Below are 27,028 nucleotides of genomic sequence, written 5' to 3'. Positions count from 1 at the left end.
ATTCTCAATTCCATTTGTTAAGCATGAAACCAACCAGCTGTGGAAGCAGTGTGGATGAGGGCAAATTTGCAGCTTTGCAACTCCAAAGTCAGTGTGTGTGAATAAAAGAATGATAAAATGACACAGTTCTCAAGTAGGATGATTGTTAATCAGTTTTCCCTGATCAGTTTTGTTCTTCCACCATTAATAGCCAAGCTATCATATTATTTATAGCTAGCTATCTAAGAATGCAAACATTAGCCTCATGTATGCCTTTCACTTTGATCTCTTAATTTCTTCCCCCCCCCCCTGCGGTTTTAAAAACAGCAGTCTTCAGTAATAACATCCATGACTTCTAGGTATAGGTCATATTGTTGGTTACAATAAAGAGATATTTTCTTATGTTTTTAACAGCAGAGTGCAGTATTTTGCAAGGAGAGATGCTTTGTGAGTTAGGATAGATATATTCATTTCTGTTAGACTATGCTTTTTCTGAGCTTTTATGACACAGTTCAATCAGAATGTGTGCAAAAACCCTTCTGCTATAAACTCTAATATTGGTAAAATGTAAGTCATAAATGCAACTTCAAGCAAGTTCTGGATTTAGTGAGAACAAAAGCAAGGTGGATTTCAGGTGAGGACAGACTGTCTCCCTCTAGATGTCAGTGTCCATTCCAGAACCACACTTGCGGCAAAAGATTTCCTTGTTCTGGGTCAGGAAGCCTTCCCCCACCAAGGAGACTGAGCACTTCCCACAGTTGAAGCATTCGCTGTGCCACTGCCGGTCTTGAAAGCAGATAAACTTGGCACCTTTGAGACCTGTAAAGGAATTGTGGAAAAGAATATTCTTTCAATGAAGAGATTAAGCATTCCATCAGCTACTCTTCTAGGAACTGGAGATAACAGCAATGAGCAAGTCTATGTAGAGGCAAGTAACCTTGAAGAGAATGCTGCCTCCCATGCCCCTGTGTCTATCTGGGAATGTCGCCGTGGGCAAGTTCCCCCTTGAGATCCAGCCTGATTCCCAGTCAAATTTTTCTGTAATCTACACAAGTAGGTAGAATCTGAATATACAAACCAGGTATTTTTGGAAACAGATGAAGATTGCCTAAGACAGATAAGGAAACACAGTAGAATGCCGTGGGAAGAGGGAATGGATTTCAAAGTCAGAGATACCTAAGTATGAATATTTTCTTTCTGCTTTCTTAGAAGCAAAGTGAAGATAAAATAAAATAAATGTATACTTTCTAGCCTAGTGCCTGATGTTTCAATGACTTTTAGTTCTGTTACCTCTATTCCTATGGTCAATTTTGCTTCAGATAAAGTTCCATGGTCATATTGTGGTGTGGGGCACAATTTTCCAAAAGCCCCAAATAGAAAATTTCATCCAGACTATCATGGAGTTAACCTAACATGACAACCTTACTACCTTGCCCAGAGACAACTTTAGGCCAGGCTTGCAACAAAGATCTGTGAATCTGATCACTCTGGCCACTGAGGCCATGCTATCCAATGGTTAGTCTCTAAGAAGTACTTTATCAGCCTCCACCATTTCAATCTGGGTTTCTTTAGCTGTAACATTTCTATGAAAGGTAGAAGAATTTGAGTCTTCAGTGAGAATCTCTTTCTATACCCCTAATATGGATCCAGGTTACAATTTAAAGAATTGATTTTGAGGCATTGAAAAGGAGAAAAGGTGTAGGGATTGGGAAGGAGTTGGGATGCCTTGGGCCTTTCTTTATTTGCCAAGGTTTTTCCAAGTGATCATAGTGCTATGAACTTCCTGTGATTTGCTCCTTACCCATAGAGTGAGGCTAAAATAGTTCATGTGTTGATTCACATACAGTTTCCAAATACTACATTTGGGGAAGCAAAAAAGGTGAATAACCATTCTATTTCAGATAAACTCTCCTTAAATATGATAATGAACTTTTATTTTCATACTAGAAGTGTTATTTGATGTCTTTACATATAATTTACTAGTTCATAAATAAATGTACATCAAATTTCTCTACTTTCCTTGATTAAATTTATTGCTCACTTATTTATGATGCTATCATTACTTGCTAATAAGAGTAAATCAGTAATGAACCAATTAATTCCCTGAATGTTATTCAAAACATTAATAAGCTGACTGCAGGAATCATGTTCTATATATGCATGAATCATCTTTGTTCATAAAACTAATTATTACACATCTTGAATTTTGTTGCTCATGAGTTTTTCTTGATTTTATTAGGTAAGCCTGTACAAGTGATAAATGTAAAAATAATTCTAGAATTTTACAAAGAGAGAAATAGAAGCGTCTGATAGTAGGAATTTAAGAAAGGCCTGACTCAGTATGTGAGATGTTTACAAACTGTTTCAACTTTGGATGCATTTACTCCCTCAGATCATGAGGGCCATTTGCAGTAAGGAAGTCCCCCAGGAAATAAGTCTCTGGCACCTGTTTTATTTGGCTTCATTTATTACTGAAGATTTTGTAGAATAAGAGCTAGCATTTGTTGAGCACTTGAAAACGAGTCAGTCACTATTGTTTTTTTTTCTTTAATGTTTATTTCTGAGACAGAGAGAGACAGAGCATGAGTGGGGGAGGGGCAGAGAGAGAGGGAGACACAGAATTGGAAGCAGGCTCCATGCTCTGAGCTGTCAGCACAGAGCCTGACGCAGGGCTTGAACTCACAGACCGTGAGATCACGACCTGAGCCGAAGTCAGAAGCTCAACCGACTGAGCCACCCAGGTGCCCCACGAGTCAGTCACTATTCTAAGCCCTTTACTTATATTGCTTCACAACTCTGACCTTACTTTATGAAAAGATATTATCATCAACCCTACTTGGCAGAGAAAAATTGATGAACAGAAAGGTTCAAGCACTTGCCCAAATCAGCCAGCTGGTTTATGGCAGATCTGGGATTCAATCCTAGGCCATCTGGCTTCAGAGCCTATGCTCTTAACTTCACCAGATTAAGTCTGAATTTATCTATTGTAAAGACCATAACCAGGAACATTAGCATTCTTTTCTCAAGAAATAACTTTTGAAACTCCTTTTACTCAAAATAAACATGGAAGAAGGGTAAGGCGTGATCCTCTTCAACTCCTCATTTGCAAGTAAGGCAAATGAGAACCTCAGTGGTGAGTCACTTACCCATGGCCACACAGTAGTCAGGGCCAGAGGCAAGACCAAGTCTTTACTCCCTAGTCCAGAGCACTTCCCACTACATCAAGCTGCTTCACTTAACCCAGAAACTTTGAAAGGTTAATCCTATCTTAGAGGGCGAGAGAAAAAAAAAGAAAGGTTTGTAGTTATACCTTGGGTTTGTTCAAATGAATTGAATTTATTCTGATGGGATTTAAAAAAATCACATCTGGAGACTCACAGATAGATTTAGTTAATATAAAAAAGTATTTTGAAAAAAATGTATTTTGAAATATTCTAATATAGTTTCTTAGGTTGGCACATTGTTTGCATGAATGTGCAACTTCCAACAGATAAATTTATGGCTGTATAAGAACTCCCTATGGTATGTTAATTCAAATGCTCAATTTTCAAGAAACACTACTTATTGCAAAGCTTATGATTAAGATAATTATCATAGGACTGATTATTCTAAATTAAATACATAATCCTGTATTTGGATTACTTTTGGGTCAAATCTGTGGTTCCTGATCATCCTTATGTTACATGCAGAACAATGTGGGTTTTTTTTTGGTCTGAGCCTGAAAGAGCTAGGCTCAGATACTGATGTGAAACAATCCAACAGAAAAAAAAAATCACTTAGATACGTGAATCTGTGATAGATCAGAATTGAAACTCAAGTTCAGGGCTCGTGGTAGGCTCTTTGCAGGTCAGCATTAGCCACTGAGTACGCAGGAAATTTTCAACCCATTTTGAATTATTTAATTTTCTCATTTCCTCATGGAAGTCCTCCCTTTTTTCTGGATAGTTCAAGAAAAGTGTCATGGAATAAATCAAATGCATCCATTGGGCAGTAATCGCAGATTCTACGGAGATTTTTGAGCTCTCAGTACTGATACATTTCTGGAAGCCCCATTTTCTAACCAAAACTGGTGGATATAGTGGCTTAGTCTTTTGACTAAGGGGTTGCCAGATGTGTAGAGGCAGGAGAGCAGAGTGGTTAAGAGTTCAAGCTTTAAAGCCCGATAGTCTGGGATTGCCAATGCAATCCAATGCAAGGACTGGGAAGGTGACATGGCTGAGTGATGGGGACAAGGTGTGAGGAACAGAGCAATGGCGCATCCACTGAGCCTATGACAGAGACCTGGCAGGGGAATGTGAGGGTAGTCTGCTCATCCCCGGCAGGCTCTTCATTTACTTTTGACCACAGAGAGGAGTTTTACATGAGTTGTTTCCAAACATGTGGAGGCCAAACAAAACACACCTGCCAGCCAGATATAGCCATGAACTGTGTGAGATTCTGGAAAACATGGTGCCCTGTGCAGGCAAACGGGACTTGTCTGTTTGTCTGGGTAACTCTCTCCTTCCCCTTGTAAGTCAGTGAAAACCTGCCAAGCTGGGTTTGCAGTGAAACACTTTTTCTTTCTTTGAAGAGTTAACTTTTATTTTGTGATATATTTGAAGATGGAGGAGGAGGAAAAGGATAAAATAATCTTTAATACTGTGTTACACAAACTGAACTAAAAGAAATGAAATATGATCTAAGAATACAAGGAATGGGGAAGAGAAGTACAGTTCTGCCACATTATTAGGTGACTATAAATGCCTAAACGAAAAGCTTCTGGTTTTCTCAGGTTATGCCAACTTCAAATTTTACTATAGGATTAGCATTCTTCAGAAGTATCTCTGAGGAAAATATAATGCACTATTTTACCTTGAAAAATCTATGTAATTGGATCAATTTATCATTTGTGATATTTTCAAATCATGTCACATGTGTTCTGTTCTTTCATCAGAATGCTATCTTGTTTTATTTCATCTATTCATAATTGAAATGTCTCACAAGTGAATAGAGAGAAAACAGAATGATACACTTGTTAGAAGCATCTTAAAATGAAGTTTAATTAATTCCTGACCTTGGCTACCCTAATTATTACAGCTTCAGATTTGTACAATCCTTGCATTTAATTAAAACCTTTTCTATTTTAGGGTTCCTTTGCCCTTGTTGGAAATTAAGTAGGATTTGTATTTATAAGTATCCCTTCCTCCCATTCAAATCTTTAAATGTCAGGCCTCCTTGTGAAGTTCTTCTCTGAGCTCTCAGCGTATCCTGTTCTCCTCTTTCCCTGAACTATTACTTAAAGTCATTACCATTACATTTATTTATTTATTTTTAAAATATTTATTTTTGAGATAGAGAGACAGAGACAGAGAGAGAGAGATAGGGAGTGAGTAGGGGAGAGGTAGAGAGGGAGACAGAGTATCCAAAGCAGGCTCTGTGCTGACAGCAGAGAGCCTGATGCTTGAACTCACTAACCAGGGCTTGAAGGCACTAACTTTGAGATCGTAATCTGAACTGAAGTCAGATGCTTAACTGACTGAGCCACCCAGGCGCTCCTCCATAAGGTTTAGTATTAATTACCCTCTATAGAACATGGCTACCCTAATTACGCTATACATTTGTCTTGAGGGGTCTGTGTAATGTTTCTATTTATATATGGATACCCATGTGTGTGTATCTCAAAAAGAAACATAAGGGAAAGATTATATATATATATAAAAGATAATATATATAAGGGAAAGATTATATATATATGGGAAAGATTTTATATATATATATATATATATATGATTATATATATATTTTACTTGCCTTTTCTAAATTTTTTTTATTTTATTTTTTTTTTTTTTTAAATTTTTTTTTTTCCAACGTTTATTTATTTTGGGGACAGAGAGAGACAGAGCATGAACGGGGGAGGGGCAGAGAGAGAGGGAGACACAGAATCGGAAACAGGCTCCAGGCTCTGAGCCATCAGCCCAGAGCCCGACGCGGGGCTCGAACTCACGGACCGCGAGATCGTGACCTGGCTGAAGTCGGACGCTTAACCGACTGCGCCACCCAGGCGCCCCTGCCTTTTCTAAATTAACTATAAAGCATCTACATAGCCACAGCTGTCCCATTAACGGACCATATTAACGTTTATTTATTTTTGAGACAGAGAGAGACAGAGCATGAACGGGGGAGGGGCAGAGAGAGAGGGAGACACAGAATCGGAAGCAGGCTCCAGGCTCTGAGCCATCAGCCCAGAGCCCGACGCGGGGCTCGAACTCACGGACCGTGAGATCGTGACCTGAGCCGAAGTCGGACGCCCAACCGACTGAGCCACCCAGGCGCCCCAATGGACCATATTAAACTGAAGAACTCACCAGTAATGGGTTTGGTGCAGGCTTCACACCTTTTGGCATAAAGATGGTTGTAGCAGTCCACACAGAATGGATAATCATCTCTGGACATAAACTCCTCTTCACAGAGCTCTTTCCTACAGCCACTGCATAGAAAACACTCTTTATGCCATGGCTGGTCACGAAATGTTATCCCACCTGAAGTCACCACCTGCCAAAGGACCACAAAGGCAGTGACCATGGAAGCTATTACAGTTCAGACCTGCCATGATCCTCTTCTGTGCCCATGAGTGTACTTTGGGTTACTCCATCCCCTTGTGTCAGGATGTCCTTTCCCTGTGGTTTTTTTTTTTTTTTTTTTGAATCAATATGAGAATCAAAAGGCTATAAGGATTAAGTAGAACTGGCAAAAAATATATATATATGTATATATACTAATTTCTCTCCTATTGTGGAATAGAAAAGAATTAGGGCCATAACAGACTCAGGAAGATGAAAAAGAAGTAGAGCCCTGATTCCTTTTCTCATCTTTAACTTTCATGTTGGTCTTCAAAGGTCTACCATTAGAACGAAGATATTTTCTATACCATGTTCTTACTTCCATGTCTAGCTTTAAAGGATATTGAAAAAAGCTACTTTTCCCTGAAACCTTTCTTCCAGCAGAAGCAACCCTGATTATTATTGATAAGCACCATCATCCACTAATAATGACTAATATTTCTGAAGTGTGTTTTCAGTCCTTAGTCCTGTGCCAAGGGATGGCCTTTTCTTATGTTCCTAACATCCCGACATAACCAAGACTCTTATTTTTTCCTCCTTTAAAAGGTGAGAAACTATTGAGGGTTACAGTGGTCAGGTCACTTGCCAGGTCACACACTACTAGCATGCAAACCTAAGCTGACTCCATAGCCTGTATACTTAACCAGTAATATAATATTGAGACAAGGTTACTTTCCACTAATGGCAGTTGGTTAGTCCTTGCTGAATTAATGAATAAACACCAAAGGGAAAAACATTTGGATAGCAGTTCCAGTATTATCTCTAGTACAAATGGGGTGCTGTGGCAACTGCGTGGGTTTTCAGCTTTAGAACTCTAAGTAATGAACACAGCTTGTATGTTGAACCTTAATGTGTGATGTGCTAGGGTTGTGTCAGAGAAGCTTATTATTCCGCCATAACATACATACATACACACACACACACACGTGTGTGTGTGTGTGTGTGTGTGTGTGTGTGTGTGTATCCCCATGGATTAAACTGGCTTATATAAGTCTTTTTAATCCACGAATAGTACTTTTTAAAAGGCTGAGATATCTTTATTTAGAATCAGATGGGTAAATATTGAACAACTCTTCTTGGATAGCAGTTTTGTAGTCCTAGCATCTTTCGAATCCATGGCTATTGAGCTCCTGGAGTAGCTGTGGAAACTGGAATGTGCTCATGTGGTATCTGAGATGATTCCTGTGATCGTTGTATCCAAATTCACTAGATATAGAAAATGTGGAACCTATGCAAAGCCATCTCATTGCTGAAAAAATTTAAAAATGTTGTCTATGACACAAGCTTTTGAAAAGATTATTCTAGGGGTGCCTGGGTGGCTCAGTCGGTTAAGCGTCCAACTTCGGCTCAGGTCATGATCTCGTGGTTTGTGAGTTCGAGCCCTGCGTCGGGCTCTATGCTGACAGCTCAGAGCCTGGAACCTGCTTCAGATTCTGTCTCCCTCTCTCTCTGCCCCTCCCCTGCTCACACTCTGTCTCTCTCTGTCTTTCAATATTAAATAAAGGTTAAAAAATATTAAAATAAAGAAAAGATTATGCTAAAGATATTTTTAAGCCTTACAACAAATCTCTTAAAAATTAAAGATATTTAATAGAAAAGTTATTTTTCCTAAAGGAAAAAAAATGTATACTGTTCTAAATAAGTAAATGGGAAACATAATGGCATGTGTGAACTGAAGCAATTTAAAATACCCCCTACTGATTTCAAATGCCTTACCGCAGGCACAGCAGAATTGAAGATTCCTTTCATTTGTTCAGTCAAATTATTAGCAGGCAATGCTTAAAAGACTCAACACTTGAAAAATGTATTCACAGCAAAATAAAACTTGATATATAGACCAAAGACTATTTAATTAGGAAGAAGAAACTCTGGAACATTAAAAATAGTTTGCTTGTGATTATGTTCCTTTTGAAGAGTCACGCGGGCTAAGATGAAGTCTAACATCTAGGTTTGGTGTTTGCCACTGATTTATCCCAGGATTTGGAACAAGTTTCTTCTCTGGCAAAGTGGACGCAGTATTGGTTTTATGCTCAGTAGACAAGAGCCAATGAATCACAGGACACTCTGGGAAGCTTGAGGAGTTTGAATTTAAAGCACTTGTAGTTTGAGATTACTTGTTTTTGGTAGAAAACAAGTTTTAGTTTCACAAAATAAAATCTATGAAAAAAGTTCTAAGGGCCTGATTTTTAAGTATTTTTTGCCTATTTTGTTTGTGTTATATTTAGTCTCTGGTTTGAGTTGAAACAAATTGTTTTTCTTCAGCTTGGGTCATCTTGATCAGAAACATTTATATCCAGCTTTCCTTGAATGGCTTGTGGTTTTAAAAATTAAATAGAAAACAATCTGGCATGTTGTGGTCTGTCTACTACCCAATATAAATATTTCACAAAGTTTTCATGACTTCAGATCATGTCCTAAATATAGGACAGGCTCCTATAACCTGGGAAATGCCAGTGCTTTACTCTCTAATAGTACTTAGCACTGATGTACTGGAGAAGTTCCCCCTCTGAATCTTTATAGCATTGAAAGATAGTTTATATTGCATTCCCAATAAATGGTTTTGAGGTAATTCCAACAGGTTGCACTAATATTTCAGCTTAAGTATTTAAGAAAAATGACCTGAACATGGCCAATTTATTGTCCCTCAAAACAGTGAGATCAACCTACCATTTTATTCCAAGAATCTGTTTCTAAAAGGTTTGCCATTGACCCTGGTGAGTCTTCTGAGTTTCATATATCGCAGGTTCATAGCATCTGAGGGTTGCTTATAAAGCCATTTTTAAAGTCAGTGTTTCTGGTAGAGTGAAGGAAGTCTCTGGGTTTAAGATAGTTTTACATTATGTTACTATCAATTGTAATTTCGGCCATCATTATAGTATAATCAAGATTATAATCCAATTATTATAATTTAGGAGTTTATTGATGCCTCCTCAAATGCAGTACTCATATTTTAAACATATGTAGAAAGTTACTGTGTGCATATGTTCCCATAGAAAGAGGTAATGAGACTTCTAGCTGTCCAGATGCAATTATACAAATAGTCTTGAGATCTGCCAAAGCAGCTCATAGATCAAAAATGTTTAGACAACACTGCATGCTCATCACAATTTATAGTGCTATTTTAAACTTATGATGTCTCATGGGTCAAGGATTTCTTCAAGTACATCAATATCTATTTTATGAAATACAAACAGGTTTTATCAAAGTGATAGAGAGGAGTGACTTTTCACATAAAAAAAGAATTGGAGAAAGTTTACTTGAAAAGCTTGACTTTTTTTCTTATTGGAAGATATGTTTTCAATGGGTATCCAAGTCAAAAGGCTGTAAATGACACTCTGGAACTGAAGCAAAGGAAACCACTTGCCACCCTTATTCCTTCTTCTGTCTGTATGTCTAATGAATTTCTCTAGTGGTCTTGTCACTCTCTTGAGTCTACCTGTCTACTCATTAGAAATATAAAAGCTTCAAGCCAAGAAGACATTTGTGTTGCTGGGACATAATGTGAGAAGTTAAACATTCTGTTTAAATTGGTTCCCTTAATGATTCTGTGAGACAAATTCATATTCCTATGAAAGGAAAGGGATCAAAAATTATTTTCTAAGAAGTATCTTGTATTCAACAAGAGATGTGTGTCCTCTACCAGAATACATGAAATCTTATGTAACAGCAGCAAATGGAATTGGAATATCTATAGCTTTTGGAACTAAAGTCATGTTCTGGGTAGAATTTTATGATGATAAAAATAGGTGGCCATCTTCACTGTGGCAGGCAGTGTGCTCTTGGACATGCTGGAATTTAAAAGTAACATGAATGTGTAAAGACAGACATAACATGATAGTATCAGTTCATTCCAAATATAGAATGAAGTTAAAAAGCAATGGTCCAGAAGGAACCACAAGCTTCATCCCCTGTAGATAATTACCTTCTTACAAAAGCTGCAGTAGTGAGCAAACTCCTTCTCAAAACACGGTACACAGTAATTGCCACTCTCTTTGGAAATCAAAGGTTTAGTTCCTATTGGCTGTCGGCAATGCTCACACACAAAGCAGGTTTCATGCCAGTAGTTTCCCTTAAATTCCATTTTGCGGGAACCTGTACCCCACAAATAAGAACCTGTTAGTACAAATTAAACATCATTTTTTTAAGTAATGATATGTCAAGTTATTTAGAATATATATTTTAACGTTAAGATGATAAGCTAATTGTCTTTATAGAAAAATAGTGTTTTGTTGGTTTCTAAAACATTTATCTGAAAAAGAAAAAAAAAAAAGGTAGAGTTCAGCCATGATGATGATGAATCGCTCTTTTACTGAAAACTCTTATGCTGTGTAAGCTACAATTTTGAGATTTGAAAGTACAACTAGTGGAGACTCTGAAAGGCTGCATGTGGGTTAGATAGATTGGGCCATAATTATCAGTATTGGGATATTAGGAATGCCTGGGGCACCAACTCTCAGGATGGATGTTGTGCAGTTATGGTCTTCTAGAAACTCTTTTGAATTCATAATAAGAAAATGAGAGAGAACCGTGTTGTTATGCTGATGTCCAGAGGGATTTAGTAGAGAATCAAAACAGCAAAAGCGCTTGCCTGAAAGTATAATCATGTACATGAATCCTTGTCTTCCCTAGAAGGAATAAAGATGACTGACCCTCAAACTATATTTTGTCCTGCTACAAAATGATGGTTGGCCCCATTCTCCTATGATGGATTATGCTTCCTGATGCCATTGTTTATGCCTAGGAACCGCTGCTTAATGCACTGTTAGTGTTATTGGTTTAGATTTCATCTTTATGGCTCAGATTGTGGTTGAAAATGCCTGTATGAATTAACTTTACAAAAATACATAGAATGCTGTATTTTACCCATTCAAAACAGAACAAAATGGTCTTTTTATTTCTGAAATACACTAAGTGAAATCAAGAGATAGCAAGATAGATGTCTTTCTCAAAAGTAGGGTTTTCTTAGCTACTATACTCTTCCTATACTTGGGCATAATTCAAAGTGTTACAGCTTCCGTTAGAGACCTGAACTCCCTTGTGATCTCACCAGGCATGATGGTCTTCTTGCAGTGGAAGCACTTGGAGGAGCACTCGTTAGAATAACATTCTGAGCACAGCAGTCGCTCATCCTTGGCAGCAAAAGGCTTTTCCACCAGAGAGTGATTGCATTTGGCGCAACTGAAGCATTGTTCATGCCAGTGTCGGCCTTTGTAACAAAGATCCTTCGAGACAGTAAATACGAGTTAATTAAATTTGCTTGTGATAAAACAGGTCATTTTATAAGACTAAACTGAACATTCCTGGGACTCTGGTACCAGTAGTTTGTGCTGGTAGCTTGAGGAAAAGTTGTCATTGATAGTATTACCCATAGAGAGGAGACTCTCTGGGGCAATTAAGAGCTAGAGCCTGGGCTTTCTTAGTTGGTCAGTAAAGACAGATGGAAAATAAGTGAACTTTTTCCTACTCTTTCAAATTTCCTCTCACTCCTTTTCATAAGCTATAAGAGGGGCTTTTCATGGAATGATTCTTATCTTTACGTTGTGATATCCTATTATTGTCTGAGATTAAACAAAATGCCAACACCACAACAAAGACAAAAAAGAAAAAGGAAAAAAATACAATAATGTGCATTGTGAGAGGAATGGACCGTGTCAGGGCACAATGGACTTAGTGGAGATGAGGCTGGTTTGAAGTCAGAAGATATAGATTTTTGAAACTTTAAATTTTCAATTATTTATGTATTTATTCATTTATACTCTTGTCATTCCAGAAATAAATCAACATTTTAGCTGTGTAGCTTTGGGCAAATAACTGAACCTCTTTAATCTTTAGCATCTTAAACTATCTTCTAAGATCACTGTGAACATTAAAGTATATGCCATATTTCATAGTGCTGAGCATAGTATCTGGCGACCGATGGTAAATTTGAAGATGCTTATACCCAGCAATAGAACAATGTGGTATTAATAGTCAGTACTAAAGGAAACAAGGCATTCCAAAGCATTTGTCTGCTTGTTTGCATGCAATAATTCTGGGAATTGAAGTGAGACCTACCTTGGAATCTGATTCAATTGGTTCTTTGCATTCCTCACAATAGTTAGAAAAAATACGATCGTAACAGGAAACACAGAATGGATTGTCATTCTTCAGTATGTACTTCTTCCCAAGAAGTGATGCTGCGCAGTATTGACAATCGAATTGACCAGTTGTCATTTTGGTTCAGTCCTGTGAATAAGAAAATGATTCATGTTCATAAAAACAATTTTTTTCTAAGATAAATTATAAAGCCTCAATAGGAGTCAAGCATTTGAATGAATTTGTGTCTTACACAAAACAAACAAACAAACAAACAAAACCCCACCAATTAGGAAAATATGCTGTAGTCATGATGACATTTGGGAGTGATTTAGGAAAGGCTACTCTCCTAATTTGGCAGTTCCTGTGTGTTTTGTTAACAAAATGCATTAAGCCTGCAGCCAGATTGTGAAAAACATCTTTTATTCATCATTCACTAATGTGAACTTCAATAAGAATGTGATAGGTGTTGAAAGAGGATGGTTTCACCCCAAGGATATAAATACGAACTGTTGATAGGGCTTTCACTAACTGTCATCACTTACTAACTTGCTGGAGAGTTCTGGAGGAAAGTTCCTTGGAAATCACAACAGTCTCTTTTACTCTAACTGCAATGGAAGTTGATAATCAAGTACATTGTCATTTTCTAGGCCATTCTTTTATTTCTCAAATCTTTATTGGGCACCTAATGAGCTTTCTGCGCGTTAGTCCTAAGATATTCCGTGCTACATACTTTCTGTTGGGACATCCTCCTTACTTGTGGCTTCAACCTCCCCAAATATGATGTTGACTCCAAAATCTGTAGCTAAAGCTACACTTGCCTCCTGGGCATCTCCATTTAGATGGCCCACACTAAGCTGGCAAATAAAATTTCTGAGCCGGTAGGATTTGGTCCAAGTGCTAGGTCTTTATGACTGTTGTTGAACCATTGCCCAGATGTAAAAGTGCAGCCAAACCATCAGTGGTAGAAAAGAACTCCAGGCTTCTTCAAAGTTTAGGACTAAACTAATATGGATATAGAATGGTTAATAATAGCAGCATCTTACAGAACAAAAACCTGGTGTGAAACATAAAGCCAAGGCAAGGATAAGAACTTGAGTTATTCTATAATAGGAAAGCATGAAAGAACAAAACATATGGATTTCAAAAAGTTTAAGTGGGCATTGAACACGAATGTCTCATTGTCCCCCAAGGTAGTACCACTGATTTTCTTGGAAAATGAGACTCGTTACCTCTGGACTTACTAGAATATATTAGGAGCTATGAATATTTTCTAATTCTCCACCTCAGAAATTTGTTCTTTTTAATTTTAGCAAAATCAGAAAATTAGTTATTGTGATGCTTTTTACAGCATTTTTAACGCTATTTTTATTTCATACATTTAAATTGTATTCCCATACATTTTTGCCTTCTTCTATTTTAATGGTTTTTTCCAGCAGACTGTCTTGCTGAATATATATTGTCATTAATTCTATATGTAGCAGTTTTGTTATATTGTTCCTCACTAACAGAGAAGAGACTGAGGATTTGGAACATGTGGAGTTTTTCCCAGGAAAGATGAAAACTCCTACTAGAAAGTTCCCAATGGAACATGCCAAAATTATCTGCAAGGAACATTGAATTCCCTATTTGATTAATTCCACAGAACTGTCCCTTCCAAGTGAGTACAAACACACTCAGAGAGTTAGTGAGGACTTGGAAACAGGAGGAAAATAGATGTGATTCCCTTGAAAGATTTTCAAATGCGAGTTTTAATCACATTTACAATGACCATGTGTTTATCTCTTAATAGTGAAATAAGTTATATACCTTTAACTTTCATCACAATATCATTTTATATATTTTATAAATATATAAATATTGATACCACCATGTATATCAATAAATATAAATATTTCTCTAAATAAGTATCCCCATCCTAACCACATAATAGGCCTTACTCCATAGAGAATTCTTAACAAAATGAACCATACTTAAAAATTTTTTTAAAGAAGAAACTTACTTCTTATCTCATCTTTTCTTTATGGCGACATCAGAGGGTTTGGTAGGGTGAGAACAGTCATTTCAACACCTCAAAACCTTGTGATTTTGCATTTTATAGAACTATACAGTGAGATTTAGTCTAAGTCAATATGTATTGAATATATACTCAGTAACATTTGAACTCCCTGTCCTCCTGAAGTCTGGATTCTTCTAGCTTAACTCTTACTTGGTAATGGTGAATATAATTTGAGGTAAGAGAACAAACTAAATGTTCACTTTCTTATTCTTGGTTGGGAAAGATACACTGAGAAATTCAGCCCTCATTTTCATGAAGTCTCTCATTTAGCTATGGATGTATGAACACATCCAAATAGAGTTTCTTAAATAGAGGTGTTATAACCATATAAATGATGCATATTCTACTAGAACCACGGAGTTCTTAGGGAACTAATAGAAAGAGGGTGAGGAGCTATAGTATCAGGAAACCTTCTCAGAAAGACTTTAAGGAAGTTAAGCTGTTGGAACACAGAAAAGAAGGAAGGAGGGAAGGAAGGGAGGGAGGGAGGGAGGGAGGATTGATCTCGATTTGGCAGGAAAGTAAGAGGAAAAGACAAATGGGGGAATGGTATGGGTTCTCTTCTGATGTTGGGAAATGGTGAGTCTTGTGAACAGATTTTCACCTTGGTACATTCAGGATTAAAGAAGACTTTGAAGCTAAAGCTTTTTAAAGCTATTTTAATTTTTTTAAATTGTTTAATGTTTATTTATTTTTGAGAGACAGAGGGAGAGAGAGAGAGGGAGAGAGAGAGAGAGAGAGAGGCAGAGCACAAGCAGGGGAGGGGCAGAGAAAGAGAGGGAGGGAGACACAGAATCCAAAGCAGGCTCCAAGCTGTCAGCACAGAGCCTTATGTGAGGCCTGAACTCACAGACCCCGAGATCATGACCTGAGCCAAAGTCAGATGCTTAACCGACTGAGCCGCCCAGGTGACCCTAAAACTATTTGAACTTTTAATAGAAGCAGTGCTAGATGGGGTGGGGGCAGGCAAAAGAGGCAAAAAAATTCTCCAGCCATATCACCTTTTATCTAACATTATTCCATTCTAAACATCATTCTGTCCTTTTCCTTTTCTTTATCCCTAACATTAATATTTTTAAATACTCGGGGAATAACTCTGTGTCTAGGAGAGCAGACCAAACAACTTGCTTTTTTAATCATTCCCGAATAGGTAAAGCTGTAGGAAAGAGGATGAGAACCATGTGATTCTTACTTCAGGAGCCCTCATCTGAGGATTAATTTGGCAGAGATATTGGGAAAAGTTTTTCTTTCAAATAAATATTTAAAATCATTGAGTAAATCTCATCTATAATTATGAAGCATAAGAAATCTTAATACTAACAATGTAACCCAATTAGATAGCATTTGACTTTTTTAGACACAAACTCAGAAATGCTAGTATCAATATCAATTACACATTCTTGTCAAACTTCTTTCAAAGAGGTTATATATATCAATTAAATATATTCTAATCAAACTTATTTCGAAGTCATTCTGCAATTATACAATAGTTTAAGTGAAGAATTTTTATCATTGCATACTGGGGGTTTTAGAAGATTGATTTAGAGATACAATGATATATCAAAGAACCTATAAAAATAAATACCTCAGAAATCCAATGCCTTGAATGGACTTGGCTTTCATTTTCCAGTTCCCACCTTTATTTTAGATTTCTACCTAAAAGGATGTGTGTTCATTGGCAATAGTTTCCATAACTGAGAATGATGTCTCTTAGATGTTATTTTTTAAACCAGGAATAATTTTGTGTCAAGTTATATTTTATGGTGAATTATTGATTAGATGGCTAATGCTGTGCACAATATATCCACTTATATTTTTATTAGGCTGAGCACAATTAATAGATTAACAAGAAGTGTACTTGAGAGAATGTCAAACAAGAGCAAGGCAGGGACCTGATACCATGCCTGGTATCGTTAATATGCCTTTGTTTGCAAGGCATAATACATCATTCATTTAATCATGCAGTCAATAAACATAAAGTATCTTTTTACTTCCAAAGTCATCTGCCAGAAGTTGTAAAAGACATAAAATAGTAGATTCAAATCCTATCCTCAGAGAATTTATAATATAGTAGGAAAAGTGAGGATATTTTATAAATAAACAAAAGTTAAGAAGTGATCAGGAGAAATGAAAGGTTTTAAGAATTTAGAGCAGTCCTAAACACAGAGTGCACATTAGAGTTTAAAATTTTCCAAAGTGCACCCCTACCCCAAACCAATTAAATCAGAAATTTCTGGAAATAACGGATAAGAATAAGTATTTTTCATGTCCTGGGTGGTTCTAATGTCCAATGAGGTTTGAAAACTACCAATTCATAGGAAGCGGACACAGAGTCACTTTTAGCTAGGAAAAATCTAGGGACAAGTTGGAGAAGGTGGCCTTTAAATGAATCATGCAGTAGATGTTATGGATTTCTTCTCTCAACCTTGGCTTTACCCTTCTAATTGGAGAGGTCAGGAAGCTAAAAATAATTCCTGGCCCCTCTACAGAAGTGTTCAGGATGCAGATTTGGCTCTGCTAACACAAACCATGTGTATAAACTGGAAGATGGAAGGGAAACGGAAGACATGTTCCTGCTGTTGCTGATGCTGGCAGACTGTGTCAGACCTATGTGGGTGCTTTCTACTATTTTGAAATGCCTGGGCTCAGGTTGTCCAGGGTTCAGTGACTAGATTTTTGCCTATGAGATATTGTGGTAATCATATCATTGTGGCAGCTGCAGCAGGTTTCCGACCTCTGTATTACAGAGCAGAATCGATGTAGCGGTGGGAAAAGAGCAGTCTCTCCTATCCCTTGGTATTTTATAATAAAAATACTACCAGTGATCTCTCATATTCCTGTTTCTGAGTGTCAAGCACTGTATTAACCACTTTATGTGGACTGTTTCCTCTAGTCCTCACAATGGCCCTCTAGGTGAAGTCTATTATTATCCTCATGAATAATATTATCCCCTTAAAGAAGAAACCAAAGCTTATTGAGGCCAAGATCACCTGGCTCATAAAAATGCTAGATCAATGCTAGATTCAAAACGACACTTGTCAGAAACTGAAGCCTAGGATCTTAGCCTGTGCAGACCTCTCTTTCCCTGGAGATGTGGGGAAGGGCATTAAGATAGAGCAGCAGAATTAGGATAGACATTCATACTTGGATATGCGAGGTAGGCACGGGAAGCAGCAAGTAATTTATTCAGTGGCTTTCAGGGCACAAGGAGGCAAATATTGGAGGGCAAATTAGAAAGGTAGACTGGGAGAGATCATCAGTGGTTTAAGTTTCAAGCGGGAGTTGAACATATATATTTTTTTTCTATAGAAAAGGAAGTGACCACTGATGACTGGGAATAGGTACGTGAAATGTTTTGAGCTGAGACTTATAAAAATTAATTTAAAAATAACGATAGAAAGGATTGTATGATAGACATACCACAAATAGGCAAATCAATTAGGATTCCATTTTTCTTTTTTTTTTTTTTAATTTTTTAATGTTTATTTCTGAGACAGAGGGAGACAGAGCATGAGTGTGGGAGGGGCAGAGAAAGAGAGGGAGACACAGAATCTGAAGCAGGCTCCAGGCTCAGAGCTGTAAGCACAGAGCCTGAAGTGGGGCTTGAACTCACACTCTGTGAGATCATGACCTGAGCTGAAGTCGGACACCCAACTGACTGAGCCACCCAAGTGCCCCTGGATTCCATTTTTCAATATGCCATTTGGTCAAGAAATATTATTTTTCTTCCTATGTAAAAAAGTGTGTTTTACATAGGGAATATGAGGAGAATTCTTATTGAAAAAATAATGGCCAGTCCTCCAAAACTGACAAATGACATCATGGTACAAATTTAAAAAAAGAAAGCAAAAACCAAGAACCTCAACCTGCCTAAAAACACACACACTGAGTCATCTCGGGGTAAAACCACTAAAAACCAAAGACAAATGACATCTAACACATGGGGTAAAAATATTACTTTCGGTGTAACAACAAATTAAGAAGTTACCTACTTCTCAACAGAAAAAAATGGAAGCTGGACAATAGAAAGACAAGGTAAAATTGCTGAAAGAAATTAGAAGCCAACCTAGAAATCTATACTCAGATAAAATAGCTTTCAATAATGAAGGCGAAAAAAGATATTTTTCAGACAGTCAGAAACTGAATATATCAATAGCACACTCGTATTAAAATAAATACCAAAGACTGTTTTTCAGGGAAAAAAAGCATTGATCTCAGATTGAAGCTCAGAGAGGAAGCAAGCAGTGAAAAACAATAAAAACTATAAATAGGTGTATCTAAATAAATATTGACTATATGGAATAACTTTAGCTAAGGAATTAGAAAAATTGGATAAAACAGGAAACTTCTAAAATAAGTAAATATTAAAACTGGTACAAGAATATAACATTTCAACTAGTTGGTAACTATCAGAGAAACTAAATTTATTATTAAAAGCCTATTTACACAGTAAAATGCAAGCCCAAAATGGCTTCACTTGTGAATCTTACCAAGCCTCAAGAGATAATACTAATCTTAATAAATTATGCCAAATATTATAAGCAGGAAACATGTTAGCTTTGAACCCATTAAGGTGATACCAAAATCTGAAAACATTAGAGAAAAAATTTATAGGCCAATTACACTTATAATAAATAATACATTTTGCAGTACATACAATCTTTACTCAAATAATAAGCAATTATCTCTAGTAATATATAAAAATGTTAATCATGTCATGATAAATTGCATTTATCCCAAGAATGCAATTTTGGTTTAAAATTAAAAAGAGAATCACTGTATTTCACCACATTTATCAAATAAAAGAGAAAGCCATATAATTATCTCAGCAGATGCAGAAAAGGCTTTTGATGAAATTTGACTTCAATTCAAAATCAAAAACTTAGCAAACTAAGAATAAAAGGAATTTCCTCAATGTAATTTAAAAATATATAGCAAACATATATAATGGTGAATGCTGATAGCTTTTACGCTGAGATCAGAAACAGAAAAAGAATGCCCATGATCACGTTTATTCAGTTCTTTTTTTTTTTTAATTTTTTTTTTAACGTTTATTTATTTTTTTGGGACAGAGAGAGACAGAGCATGAACGGGGGAGGGGCAGAGAGAGAGGGAGACACAGAATCAGAGACAGGCTCCAGGCTCTGAGCCATCAGCCCAGAGCCCGACGCGGGGCTCGAACTCACGGACCGCGAGATCATGACCTGGCTGAAGTCGGACGCTTAACCGACTGCGCCACCCAGGCGCCCCCGCGTTTATTCAGTTCTATACCAGAAGTCATAGCCTGTGCACTAAGATGAGAAAAAGAAAAATATCAGAATTAAAAGAGAACAAGTAACTGTCATTATTTTCTGATGGCTGATTTTGTGTGAAGAGAATCTAAATGATTCTATAATAAACAATTAGAATTTGTAAGTGAGTTAATAGAGTTGCTAGATAAAATGTTTATATACAAAAATCTATTGTATTCTTACATAACAGCAAACAAAATGAAATAAAAGCTATATACCATTACCATACCCTCATATACCTTGTAATAAATATAATAAGCATGTATGAAACCCCTACACAGAACACTTTGAAAGAATATAAAGAAAACACAAATACATAAGTAGAAAGATAGACCATGTTCATAGACTTGGAGACTCACTATTTTGAAGGTGCTATTTCTCTTCTAATCCTTTTAGAATATAAGAAAATGTCTTCATTAACTTGTAATAGGGAAAAATTTCTTAAGCAATGCAGCCATATAGGGAGAATTTGATAAATTGGACTACATTAAAATTAAGACCACTATTTTAAAAAGATTCTAGATAAGAGAGTGAAAATAAAAACCACAGAGTCAAAGAAAATATTGTAACTCATGAACCAACAAAGGAATCATATCCAGAATACATAAAGAAATTCTAAAAGTCAATAAGAAAAAAACGGACAATACAATAAAGGGGCAAAGGACTTGAATAGACATTACACAAAAGAGGATGTCCAAATACTACTAAACATGAGATTGTGCTCAAGCTCATTATCAGTCAACGAGAGGTTAGCAAGTTTCTTGATACAAAATCAATATACAAAAATCAACAGAATTCCTATGCAACAGAAATATAATGTTAAAAACTATCATGTTTGAAAGCAATAAAAATAATACTTGTATTAAATGTAACACAGTATATCTAAACCTTATGATATTGGGAAGACTTGTCATATGAAATCTCAAAACTTAAAGTCATTAAGGAAATATAGTATTAGAACTGGATAAACTAAGAGACCAGTGGAACAGCATGGAGAACACCAAATCAAGTATGAATCAAATCAGAACCAAATAATATCAGACAAAAATTATATATCTATTTTTGATATATGTATATTTATAAATATTGATCTATTATATAAAGAATGAAATTTAAGTTTAGTAAGAGTAAGAAATTATTCAATAAATGGTCCTGGAATAATTGGTTACTTACATGGCAAAAAACTAAGTTGGATCCCTACCTTATACTATACTCAAAATAATTCAATCATCAATATGGAAAGCAAAATTTGAAATATAGGAGTAAATGTCTATGATTTCATGTTAGTAAAAGTTTTTTGAAAAGATGCAAAACACAAACCATAAATGAGCAGATGGGCAATCAAAAAAAATTGGTCATTGAAAGACACTATTAAATGAAAAGACAATCACAGAATAACAGGTTAACAGATGATATTTGCCACACATATAACTGACAAAGGATTAGAGTACAGAATATATAAAACACTCCCATGAGTAAATAAGAATTAAAAATTAACAGAAAAATGGGAAAAAGATACAAACACATGTTTCTTTTCTAAATGACAGATATTTTAAAGAAAGCTCAATCTACTCCATAGAATTTGAATTGATCTGTTTAGCAAACCATAATAAACTATATATTTACATTCACAGAGTCAGAAAAATGAACAAGTCTGACAATATCAAATATTGTTGAGGATAAGGACCAATGGAAACTCACTCACTAAAAATAAAAGTAAAAGATGGAAAGGATAAAACCGCTCTGAAAAACAATATTTCATAATATTGTAAAGTTGAACAAGAACCTTTTGTATGACTCAGCAATTGCACCCGTTAAGTGTGTTAAGTCAGAAAATCTTGCAGAGATCATGTGCAAGAATGCTCACAGCAGCATAGTTTATAGTAGCCATAACAGGAAACTGAATATCTCTCGAAGGGAAAAATGAATACATAAGTAGGTGTGTGGTCATACAACATACTAACATATGGCAATAAAAACAGATGAATTACAGGTAATTCATCCTCAGTATAGATGAACTTCACAATATTGAATGAAGCAATTAGGCTGTAAAAGTAAATACACTTTTATAAAGTTCAAAAACATTCAAAATGGATTATTAGGAATTATAATAGATAGGTTATTAACATGTTAAAATATGTTAGTATGTTAGTTAACATGTTATTAAACACAATAAATTTTAGTCAAGCTATTTTAAAAATCATGATGATTATAAACACAAAAATCAGGATGCAATTAAAGTTACCTAACTTCTGGAATTAGATGGGGTATTGAGAAGTTGCAAAGAGGATTTCAAATATATAGGATCTAGATATTTACCCAAATGATAGAAAAATACTAATCCAAAGGGATACATGCACCCTGATGTTTATAGCAGCATTATCAACAATAGCCAAATTTTGGAAAGAGCCCAAATGTCCATCAACTGATGAATGGATAAAGAAGATGTGGTATATATATACAATGGAATATTACTCGGCCATTAAAAAGAATGAAATTTTACCATTTGCAATGACACGGATGGAACTTGAGTGTATGACAAGTGAAATAAGTCAGTCAGAGAAAGACAAATACCATATGATTTGACTCATATGCAGAATTTATGAAACAGTGAACTTGGGGAGGAAAAGGAGAGAGGCAAACCAAGAAACAGACTCAACTATAGAGAAAAAACTGAGGGTTGCTGGAGGGAAGGTGGGCAGGGAGATGGGTTAAGTGGATGATGGGTATTAAGGAGGGCACTTGTGATGAGCACTGAGTGTTATGTGTAAGTGACGAATCACTGAATTCTACTCATGAAATTAATATTACATTGTATATTAACTAACTGCAATTTAAATAAAAACTTGAAACTACAAAAAAGTATTTAGGGAATGTTTTGATTTCTTGACTAAATTGCTATTTCTTTACTTTGCAGATATATTAGAAATATTCTTTCCTATATATGAAATGCTTTATTTTTTAAAGATTTCAAAAAATGAGTAGATGATAAGTAGAGTGGTATGTATTAACTTATTTTTTCTTATGTTTGTCAAAAGAGACATAATCTAGATTCATAATCTAGACATAATCTATACGGGGGTAGCAATATCTAAGAAGGGTTTGACTGCTAATGGTGGTCATGGAAGTTGTCCAAACTGGGAAGATCTGGGATGCATGTGGGCTGAATCAAAGGGAACTGAGCAGGAACATTTTAGATGCAAGAGAGGAGAGGGAAGCAATAAATCTCTCTCTCTCTGTCTCTCTCACAGTACCATGGAAGTGTGCAAAGTGGGAACATGGTTGCAATATGCATGAGCTTTGTGCATGAACATTGTGCAAATCAAGGACAACCTGTCTATGTCTTATTACTTTCCTGTCATGGATTACACTTTTGAAAAGTGAGAGGGATTTTCCTTCTTATGGTGGACTTGAAATATACAAGGATACAATTTGAGCCTTCTGGTTTCCAGTAATGTCTCTATTGCCGATGTGTTTTTGAGGAATTTTACTTACTTGAGGCAGTTGAATTACTGTCAATATTTTATTCTAAATAGCAATTATAACTTACATAGTTTTGATTACAGCTTTTTGTTCCCCATAGAGACAGGTAATACTATATAAATCAACACATTATGTTTCCTAAAATAGAGGACATACAATAAGTGGTATATATGGTTACTTCTGTCTCCAATACATGATGTGTAAATTTTGCTAAATAGATGCAAATAATGCCATACCCACTACTTTTGCACATAAGTCAAAGTGCACTGTTCTTTAATTCAAAGTTTGCTGGGATACCTGGCCTAATTTCCATCTGTTTATTCAAAGCACCTTCACTCAGCCTGTGTAAATATATCTGTGTTCCTATGAGAGTACTGCAGGACTATTTCGACTGCCCGTTCAGGCTTTCATTGATTCAGTAAAGTAGATTTGTTTCTGCTTTTTTTTAGGGATGAACTTGGGGAGAATTCAAATCTAAATGGTGTAAGGAATATTAAAATCCTCTTGGGAAGTGTTAGTGCAAAATGTTTAAGTCTTTGAAGTGTGTGATTGATATACCAGACTTGAATGGAAACAGAAACTGGATGAAGAATCCTAATTCACACTATATTTAACTTAATTTACCTGTGGCCCTTTTTCCATTTAGGATTTTATTTTGAATTGTTTGTCTGATGGCCAGGCAGGAGCATTTTTTGGAAACCTCACCGAACAAAGTATATTTCTCTGTGCTCTATGGTTATAGAAACCATCTATAGTGCATAGTTGTATAATCACCTAGTCTCTTGAGGCAACTGTTTCCATCATTCTCTCCTCCCTCCCTGCATGCACTCCCTACATATGTTTATTGGGTAGTATATCCCATTGATTCTATTTCAGAAGCATCCCTTAAATCTTATTTTGGGCCCTCTTCCTATCTCTGATGGGCCATAGTGGTTTACCTCTATCTGGGGATATTATTCAAGATTTCTTCCTCTATTGAGTGGAACCAAGCACATTGCTACTACATGACTTTTGTTCTCTAATGATAAGCTCGATTTCCCCCAGGAAGTTCCAGAACATCCTCCATGTGCTCAAGAAGAATCTTTTCTCAGACTCATCTGATCATCTCCCTTCACTGGAAAAGTCTCCAGCAGCTTATTTTTGACTCTGAAAGAAAGTCTAAACTGCATTAGCATAGAGACCCTTTACTATCCTGTCTGCTTTCCCCTCCTCTAGCCCTTTCCAGACTCCGCACCGCCCAACATACACACATCTCCCACGTATGCTTTAGCCACTTCCAGTGACTGCCTATTCTTCACACATGCTACATCCTTTAATGGCATTGAGTCTTCACCTGTGGCTTTTCTTCTAAATCTAATACCCTCTTTCTCGTCTCACTGACCTTGTCTGCCTGATGATTCTCCTCATCCATCAAGGTCCAGTTAAAACTCCTTTTCTCGGTAGCTTTCTCATATCCCTCAGGAAAGAGTAGCTGCTCTCATTAGTTCATACATATGTCTATTTTTCTTTTGCCACATTTTGTAACAGTTTTTTTCTGTCCACGTGAGTCTCACTTGTGAGCTCCTCAGAGAGGAAGAATGTTGCTTACTTCATTTGTGTATATCAAGTCCGAGTATAGCAGGACCTCAGAACATGGTTTATGACTAAAGAAATGACTGGGAAACTTCCTGTTCTCTAAGGGCGTGGAGTCCAAGGCAAGTATTGATGAAAACATATATGCAAAGAGGATTCTATCAACAGAATAAGGGATAAAGTTTCAATTAGTAAAGAGTTAAGAATTTGTATATCCACTTGACTAGTGAATTAATTGTATCTATTACATCTGTGGCAAATATGTCCAAGGACTGAAAATGAAGGTTAGGGAACAGAAGGTAAAGCCCTAAGGACCTGTCTGTGGCAAGGAGAGTTCTTTCACTTTCCCTGTGAGGGCAGCTGAGGAAGACACCTGGTGGGTTCCTTCATTACCAACTGAGGAATGTGTCAGAGAAGCAGCAGAAGTAGGTGGTTTATCTGTGGATATTGATAAAGGCTTTTTTTTCTCTCAACTAGGGGGACTGATATGCTTCTATTAACAGTTTTGGAGGTGTTGGCTCAGATTCTTCAATTCTCTGTTGGACGTTACACCAGACTTTTTGGATTTGTGCACATAACATTTTGAGATGAACCATGTCTTTACCCAGATCACAAGATCTTTGTCTTCTGAGATCTATGATGTTAGCTGAAATGTTGTTTGATCGAGTGACTGAATTTGACGAAGTTTAGGGGAGTTAAATGAGCTATATGAAAAAATAAATCTTCCAAAGTCTGGGTAAACTAGGCCAGATGGGATAAATATATGTTCTACAGCAGAAGAAATTAAAATGCACATATTTAAAAATATGAAGGAGTTAGGATAACTAGTAAAAAAAAGTTCTTTTAGTTTTTTTTTTTTCTTTTCTTGGTTCTGAGGGTTGAGTTCAGCAGGACTGTGTGTACTTCCTTATCTGTTTTTGCTTGTCACCCAAGACAAGGCATATTGAGAAGAATTAGGTTAGAAATCAGAAGCTGGAGATTGTGGCACCTGTTGCTTTAGCACTAGCATATAACTTATCCACTGTTGTGGAAACCATTTAACCTTTCTGGCCCTTACGTTCCTTAACTGTAAATGAGAACAGTAATAGCTGTCCATGATCCCACTCAAGAATCGAGTGGGATGTAGGAGTGGAAAAGTCATGGCTAAGTCATCTGTAGGTGTACTTGACTTGATGGAAAATGTGCAGTTATAACTGTAGCTCCCATTTTGAAGAAGGAGGCTATTTTCTTCCCCCCTCATGCACTACTTTTTAAAAACTCAACAAACAATTTAAAAATAACTAAAGCCATAACTTCAGGCCATCAATCAAAAATAACCTAAAACAAGCATCATAGAATGGTGGTGGAATGTTTGATATTAGTCTCTAGGGACATATTTGCAAGTCCAGTTTGTTGGAAGCTGAATGTCTTGTGTAGAGAGGTCAAATAGTAAATCTCCTGAGGGCTGATGAACTACTCTCCCATGAAACAAAACAGCTGACTAGAGCTTTCCATCTGGTTAATTTGTTCTGTGGATACTAACAAAGAAAAAAAAAGTGATGATTTTCTTGGAGATTTACATTCAGAATCATGTAATTATAGCAGCTGTTATTGAAATGGTAAAATATATCATGGTAATACACAACTATATTTTATCAAACATTATATTCTTTAAAAATAAAAGAAGTAGAACTCTTATAAAATATGTAGGTTTAATACCATCCTTGAGTTTTTTCTCACTGGGAAATTTTCAAGACCAAAAGAATACTCCTTTAGAGATGAAACTGTATTATCTAAATCTCTGTCTATTCAGATCCCAGTTTTCTGCTTTTAAATTTGTCATTAAGTTTGCCTCTACAATTTTGATCACAAAGGAACCACAAGCATTTCAAATTATGTGTAAGTTGAGTTTTCTCTTCTACTTCCTGCAAAATTGCTGCTATTTCTGTAAAAAGTCTTCTGGAAGAGCAGATCTGGTTCCTGGGTTGACT

General features: G+C 36.3%; 1 protein-coding gene across 4 annotated transcripts in view; it reads right to left on the bottom strand.

Annotated features, from left to right (window-relative positions):
• Positions 1-564: 564 nt before the first annotated feature.
• The window catches only part of FHL5 (four and a half LIM domains 5), a 42,228-nt gene continuing 15,764 nt past the window's right edge, over positions 565-27,028 (bottom strand). For all 4 annotated transcript variants that reach the window (XM_086707439.1, XM_086707440.1, XM_086707441.1 and 1 more), the window contains 5 exons: positions 12,633-12,803; positions 11,626-11,800; positions 10,501-10,670; positions 6,324-6,510; positions 565-798 (listed from right to left, as the gene is read on the bottom strand). In XM_086707439.1, the coding sequence (XP_086563565.1) occupies positions 635-798; positions 6,324-6,510; positions 10,501-10,670; positions 11,626-11,800; positions 12,633-12,791 (855 nt within the window). In that variant the 5' untranslated portion in view covers positions 12,792-12,803 and the 3' untranslated portion in view covers positions 565-634. The remainder of the gene's footprint in view (positions 799-6,323; positions 6,511-10,500; positions 10,671-11,625; positions 11,801-12,632; positions 12,804-27,028) is intronic.

The sequence above is a fragment of the Puma concolor genome, chromosome B2 (assembly GCF_028749965.1).
Source record: "Puma concolor isolate L17-30 chromosome B2, mPumCon1.1.hap2, whole genome shotgun sequence".
In the NCBI taxonomy this organism is placed as follows: Eukaryota; Metazoa; Chordata; class Mammalia; order Carnivora; family Felidae; genus Puma; species Puma concolor.
The sequence above is the reverse complement of the archived record's forward strand: the minus strand, read 5'-3'. Positions and strand labels throughout refer to the sequence as shown.